Source organism: Rhinatrema bivittatum, chromosome 1 (genome assembly GCF_901001135.1).
Source record: "Rhinatrema bivittatum chromosome 1, aRhiBiv1.1, whole genome shotgun sequence".
Lineage (NCBI taxonomy): Eukaryota > Metazoa > Chordata > Amphibia > Gymnophiona > Rhinatrematidae > Rhinatrema > Rhinatrema bivittatum.
The window spans coordinates 515,467,344-515,474,762 of NC_042615.1; the positions used below are offsets into that span (position 1 = coordinate 515,467,344).

At 45.7% G+C, this 7,419-nt stretch overlaps 1 protein-coding gene across 1 annotated transcript; it reads right to left on the reverse strand.

Annotated features, from left to right (window-relative positions):
* Positions 1–2,308: 2,308 nt before the first annotated feature.
* Positions 2,309–3,253, reverse strand: LOC115081350 (olfactory receptor 1019-like). Its single transcript, XM_029585834.1, has one exon. The coding sequence runs from the start codon at positions 3,251–3,253 to the stop codon at positions 2,309–2,311; it is 945 nt and encodes a 314-aa protein (XP_029441694.1).
* Between the last annotated feature and the right edge of the window lie 4,166 nt (positions 3,254–7,419).

Below are 7,419 nucleotides of genomic sequence, written 5' to 3' on the forward strand. Positions count from 1 at the left end.
ATTGATAGGCAAGTATCACCATCAATGCCTGTGGATGCTGTTGCTTCTGTTAAGGGGCACGTGGCTGATAAGCTGATCAGATAACCCCAATCAGTATCATTGGTGTTCCAGTAGCAGATAAAGAAGGTGAAGAAGACAAAGCATGAAGAGGAAGAATGATGAGAAGACAGGGAAGAGAGAGGAGATTTTCCAACATCTATCGGCAGTGCTGACAGAAAATGCTGAATGTGAGACCATTTTAGGCTGTTACTAGATAGCAATGTGTTGACCTCTGATGTAATTCACTGCAGAGAAAACATTTCTGATTGCCAACATAAGGTGGCAGAACCCAAAGCTCATGCCAAGCCCATCAGTAGCAAGTAGAGGTGTGATTCGGCTGAACCTTTCGGTTCGGCCTTCATTATTGGCCCGCCACAGGAAATTTTGTTTTCCCGCAGTTCAGGCCGAATTTATTTCATCTGCCCCCCCAAAATGATGCCTGAAACCCGCCCCAACCCTTCAGATTAAAAAAAAAACAAAAACCCAAACCCACTCCAACCCTTCAAATTTAATTAATTGCAACCCCCCACCCTCCCCACCCTCCCGACCCCCCAAGACTTACCAAAAGTCCCTGGTGGTCCAGCGGGGTCCTGGGAGCAATCTCCCCCTCTCGGGCCATCGGCTGCCACTAATCAAAATGGCGCCGATGGCCCTTTGCCCTTACCATATCACAGGGCTATCGGTACCATTGGCCGGCTCTGTCACATGGTAGGAGCAATGGACAGCCAGCGCCATCTTAAAAAATGGTGCAAGCCATCCATTGCTCCTACCATGTGACAGGGGCTGACCAATGGCACCGATAGCCCCTATCAGATGGTAAAGGCAAAGGGCCATTGGTGCCATTTTGATTAGTGGCAGCCAACGGCCCGAGAGGGGGAGATCGCTCCCAGGACCCTGCTGGACCACCAGGGAATTTTGGTAAGTCTTGGGGGGGGGGGGGGTCAGGCAAGTCTTGGGGGGTCGGGAGAGTGGGGGGTTGCAATTAATTAAATTTGAAGGGTTGGGGTGGGTTTGGTTTTTTTTTTTAATGTGCCCTTTCTCCCCTCCCCCAAAACAATAAGAAAACCACACAAAATTTTGTGGGTTTTCTTATCGTTTCGTGCCCCCCCCCCCCCCCCCCCGAACCGCGAAGAAATTGGAAATGTTGTCTCTATTTCCTATTTCGTCCAAACGAATACACATCCCTAGTAGCAAGTTTGAGTTCTGCGGCAGGAGCCAGTGAAGGCAGAGATCTAGTAATGCTGCCACTCCACCTCCAGTATAGTCTCTTCCTTTGTTGAACCTAGCAACGGTGCCTGTGATGGCAGCAAGTAAAATTTCCAGCTGTCTTGGAGTCTACAGAAATTACAGATCTACATCCAGAATACTGCTACAAGCAATCCTGAAGAAAACCCATAGAATACTCTAAAAAAAAGCAACTTAATGATGAAGCAGTTGTATCATTTTTACTTCTTATTTATTTCATGTATTCTTGTAAAGTTTAGCAAGTGTTTGCAACACCAAGGTTAAGGGGAAAACAACCGAAATAAAGACACAAATTACCAGGCTCTCAACTTTTGTAAAGTAGAACAATTAACATGTATTTACTAATTTTAGTCTAATAAATGCATTTTGAATTTATCATCTATTCTGTGATGTACTGTTTTTTGTTAAGGAGCTAAATGGAATTACGTTAACTAATACATACCACAACTCATTGCCTCCCCTCCATAAACCATTTAAAAATTCATGAAAAAATAATATAAATACCAGCATTGTTTTATAAACATGAAAAAAATCTAAGAATTACTAGTATGAGAAAGATAGTTCTAAAACTACAATCAAACTATGAATGTTTTTAATGTGTCTGTTTGTGAGGTATTATTCATAATGTAATAAAAGGGCCGAAGAGGATTAGAATTATGGCTAATTTTGTCCTATTCTATGGGACAAATAATATTCCTTTAATGCTTCATGTTGTTCAAGACTTTTCTGGATTTTATGAGTTAACAACATTTACACTTCTTCCATAAGAAAGATGATTTCTGAGAGCTTTAGGATTTGGAGTAAGGGCATTGCAAATCCTTCACTTGGAAGAGTTGAAAACATATGACTATCTGAAGACGGGGGAAGAGACATGATGGAACTTAGACCCTTCCAATACTCTGCTAGTAAGAGCCAAGATGTAACTTATATCTACTCCATCTATTATTTAATGGTAGAAATCAGATAGGATGTAAAATGTCTTTTTTTGATTTTCATAATTTAATTAGTTCTTCCTTGGTATTGTTTACCCTTTGGAATAAGATACCTTTCTATGTAGGGCTCTCTTCAGTGCGGTTTTCACATCCCTATTCCTGAGGCTATAGATGAATGGGTTGAGCATGGGAGACAGCACGGTGTATATCACACTAGCAATTTTGTCCTTTTCCAAGGAATAGCTGGAAGAAGGCCTGAAATACATGAACATAAGTGTCCCATAGAAGAGGATCACCACAGAGAGGTGGGAAGAGCAGGTTGAGAAGGTCTTCAGTCGTCCACCAGTTGACTGTATCTTCAGAATTGAAGTAATGATGCAGATATAGGATATCAGGATGATCACAAAAGGTAGTATTGTTATTAATGAGGCCTCTGTGAACAGCACCAGCTCATTGATGGAGGTGTCTGTGCAGGAGAGCTGTAGCATTGGTGTCAAGTCACAATAGAAGTGTTGGATCTTGTTTGAGTTACAGAAAGAAAGCCGATAAACCAACAAAGTATGCAATACGGAATTCAGAAAGTTGATAATCAAACAACCAGCTGACATACTTAGACATACCTTCTTGCTCATTATTGTGGCATAATGCAGTGGATTACAGATGGCAACATAACGGTCATATGCCATGACTGACAGGAGTATACATTCTGAGCCAGCAAAGACAATGAAGAAATAGAGTTGGGTAATACATTGAGAGAAAGGGATGGTCTTTTTGTTAGAGATGAGGTTGCTTAACATTTTGGGGACAGTGACTGATGTGAAACACATGTCCACAAAGGACAAATTACAGAGGAAGAAATACATGGGGGTATGGAGCTGGGAGTTCCCACCAATCACTGAGATCATGGTGCCATTCCCCAGCAGGTTCATCAGATACATAGCCAGAAACATAACAAAGAGGGGAACTCTTAACTCCTTATGTTCCGTGAGGCCCAGAAGAAGAAATTCCTTCACTGTTGTCTCATTCATTTGTTCCATTTATTTCTCCTTCTGCAGAAATCAAAATAAAATTAAAACAAAGGGTAATATGTCAGAATGGCAATGCTATGCATTGTTTTCCTTTGAAAATCAGAAGACATAAAGTTGCACATTATAGACTAACCAATTTATTGAGTCATGAGCTTTCGAGGACCAGTGTCCAGGGGGTAAATATAAAAGAAGATGAGTGTGTGTGTGTGTGTGTGGGGGGGGGGGGGGGGGGGGGGGTGGGGGGGGGGGAGGAAAGAAAGAGAATAAACAGAATGCATTGAATAAGGCAGAGTAGGGAGTGGAAAGGAAATGATATTAGGATTATAGTTCAGCTAACTGACAACTGAGGTAAGTGAGAAAAGAATGATCTGAGAATATTTAAGATCAGAGACAGCTTTAGTGTGCCATTCCCACTAAACATATAGGGGCGGATTTTCAGAGCCCTGCTCGCCTAAATCCGCCCAAAACCGGGCGGATTTAGGCGAGCAGGGCCCTGCGCGCCGGTGAGCCTATTTTAGCCACGCTGGAGGCGCGCCCCCGACACGCCCGAGGAGGGCGTGTCGGGGGCGGGCCCGGTCGTCGCGGCGTTTAGGGGGCATGTCGGCAGCGTTTTGGGGGCGGGTACGGGGGTGTGGCTACGGCCCGGGGCGGTCCGGGGGCGTGGCCACGCCCTCCGTACCCGCCCCCAGGTCACGTCCCGGCGCGCAACAGGCCCGCTGGCGCGCGGGGATTTACTTCTCCCTCTGGGAGGCGTAAATCCCCGGAGAAAGGTAAGGGGGGGTGTAGACAGGGCCGGGCGGGTGGGTTAGGTAGAGGAAGGGAGGGGACGGTGAGGGGAGGGCGTTAGAGGATTCCCTCCAAGGCCGCTCCGATTTCGGAGCGGCCTTGGAGGGAACGGGGGTAGGCTGCGCGGCTCGGCGCGCGCCGGCTATACAGAATTCATAGCCTTGTGCGCGCCGTTCCAGGATTTTAGTGGATACGCGCGGCTCCGCGCGTATCTACTAAAATCCAGCGTACTTTTGCTTGCGCCTGATGCGCCAGCAAAAGTACGCCTATTCGCGTTTTTTGAAAATCTACCCCATAGTATAAGACGACAATTTAGGACACACAGATAAAATCTGAATTTTTCTCCTCCCACCACCACTCCCTTTGTACTGTTCAGTCTAACTTCTGGATTCCTTTTTCACATCCTCAATAACCTAGCTCCCTTAATCTGTTCATCTGCAAACCCCAAGTATTTAACATCCCTTTCTCCTGACTTGGCCATAGCTCCCTTCACTCTCCAAACCCCTCCAGCTTTGGTTTTTTCTTTGGGGGGGTTTCATATTAGCTGTCACATTTGCTTTCAAAATTTGGTAAACAATCACTTTGTTGCTCATATCACAATCTATGAGCTCACAGTTTTCTAGCTCTTTCCATATATTTTCTTAAGGCAGAATTTTCCAGAATTTTCATGAAAATGAAATACATTTCCCAGGCTTTCTGGATTCTTTGGAGGATGGGATATCTTTTTAGTGGACATGTAAGAATTTTCCCAAGCTGTCCTATGTACGAGAAGTTCTCAGAACTCTTATTTCTTCCCTTCACATATGATATAGTCTGTAGAGCAGAGCTTTCCAAAGTGTGTGTCGCAACACTTTAGTCTGTCGCTTGCAGTGTGCCGGTGTGTCACGGAAGCCCGGTGCACGTGATGGGGCATAGCAAGTGGTATACTGAGGAGAGGTTAGGGCGAGCCAATGCGGCCGTCGGTGGACCTCATCCCACTGGCGGCTGAGTAGTTAAGCATCGCTGTGCTGTGCTGGAGACACACAGCAGGAAGATCGGCAGGGCCGTGGTGGAGCTCACGTCACCACGGCCTGACGAAAAAGATCACGTCTAAACGTGCAGGTGCTCCTCCTCCTCCTTCCTGCCCGCGCGGCCCCGGAAGAAAAATGTTGCCGAGCCGAGTGGGCAGGAAGGAGGAGGAGCATCAGTGCGTGCAGAAGAGGAGCAACATTGTTGCAGCAGGCTGAGAAGAGGAGGAGGCCCGGTAGCAGGGCCGCCACCGCGGATCGGCCCGAGAAGATCAGGGCCGCTGCCGCCGTGGATCGTCCCGAGAAGATCAGGGCTGCTGCAGAGCCCATCCTGCAGCGACCCATGAAGAGGAGGCCCAGAGGTAAGAGAGAGGCTGAGGCCTCATAGAGTGGGTGTATGAGATGAGTTGAGAGATTGTGTGTCTGTGTGTGAGAGTGTGAGGGTGAGTTGAGAGACTGTGTGTGGGAGTGAGGACCTGAATGTTTGCAGAGACAGCATGTGAGAGCCTGTGTGTGTGAAAGAGAAACAACATGTGACAGTGAGAGCCTGTGTGTATGAATGATTGTATGAGAGAGAGCATGTGACAGTGAGAGCCTGTGCTTGAGCAAGATAGCATGTGGGAGTGAGAGAGAGCCTGGGTGTGTGAGAGTCAGACAGCATGGGCAAGAGAGAGTGTGTATGAATGATTGCTTGAGAGAGAGTATGTGAGAGTGAGAGCCTGTGTGTGTGTGAGAGAGAGAAAGCATGTGAGAATGAGAACCTGACTGTGTGTTTGAGAGAAGAAGATAGATGGAGAGCAAAGAAATAGAAAAAAAGACAATATGAAAGGAATTGGCAAAAAAATAAGAAAGGGAAGGTGGAACAAAAAAGCCTGTGCCCAACCGATTAGAAAACTAAGATCAGAGAGCAAAGGTAAAAAAAAATAAATTACTTTTTACTGATTGGCATATGTAATCTTTGGGAATGTGCAAGAATAGCACTTTCTCTATGCGGATCTCACAATGTACGAGATCAACATGGAAGAAGTGGAAACCCACAGGGCCTGCACAGAGGAGGCAGCAGAATGGGCTTCAGTGCCAGTAGCAGCAATCAGCGCCTCGCCAATAGCCATGCGGCATCGGTGACAGTGACAGCAGAGGAATGAGAGAGGCTCCGAGGTTGCTGGCAAAAGAAAGGAGGGGGTTTGCTTTTACTGTGTGCATGTGTATGAATGGGAGTCTGCCTGGGGATGTATGTGTGTGAATGCATGGGTGCCTGCCTGAGGGTGTGTCTGTGTATGAGAATGAATGGGTGTCTTCCTGGGGTTTGCATGTGTGAGATAGGTGCCTGCCTGTGTGTGGTGTATGTGTGTGTGAGAATGAATTGGTGCCTGCCTGGGGGTCTGTGTGTGTGTGAGAATGAATGTGTGCATGCCTGGGGGATGGGGAGGGAGTGGTGTGAAAATGAATGGGAGCTTGCCTGGTTGTGTGTGTTTGTGTGTATGTGAGGGAGCCAGAGAGAGTGAGAGCATGAGTGTGTATGAGAAAATCCAGGGGAGTAAGAGTTTGTGTGTGTGTGTGTGTGGGGGGGGGGGGGTGGTGGTGGAGGGGGAGAGTGTCTTAGAGCCTGAGAGTGTGTCAGTGTCTGTGAGAGCGAGAGGTTATGGTGGGTATAAGAGCATGAATGTGTATGTATGTGACAGTGTATGTGTGAGAGAGAATGGACATGTGAGTATGTGTGAGAGAGAGAAGATAACCTCCTAATCCTTGACAATATCAGAGTGACTGGAAATCAAGAGCTCCCACGTATGGACAGCAGGGGCTTTTTAAAATCCTTATTAGTTTTAATTATTGGGTGTTATTTGATATATGTGCTGTTTTGAAATATTTTATTGGTGTTTGTGAAAAATGTATATGATTTTAATTAATAGAAATTCTATTTATCAGTAGTTTTAAAATATTCTTTTATTAGTATGGTTTTACTATTATAACTGATGCTTTATGTTTCTTGATTTTATTTATTTAAGAACATAAGAACATAAGAAAATGCCATACTGGGTCAGACCAAGGGTCCATCAAGCCCAGCATCCTGTTTCCAACAGTGGCCAATCCAGGCCATAAGAACCTGGCAAGTGCCCAAAAACTAAGTCTATTCCATGTAACCATTGCTAATGGCAGTGGCTATTCTCTAAGTGAACTTAATAGCAGGTAATGGACTTCTCCTCCAAGAACTTATCCAATCCTTTTTTAAACACAGCTATGCTAACTGCTATACTAACTGCACGAACCACATTCTATGGCAACAAATTCCAGAGTTTAATTGTGCGTTGAGTAAAAAATAACTTTCTCCGATTAAATGTTTTAAATGTGCCCCATGCTAACTTCATGGAGTGTCCCCTAGTC

Excerpts from the sequence above, each read along its gene's own strand:
- LOC115081350 (XM_029585834.1), bottom strand. The coding sequence starts at position 3,253 with ATGGAACAAATGAATGAGACAACAGTGAAGGAATTTCTTCTTCTGGGC.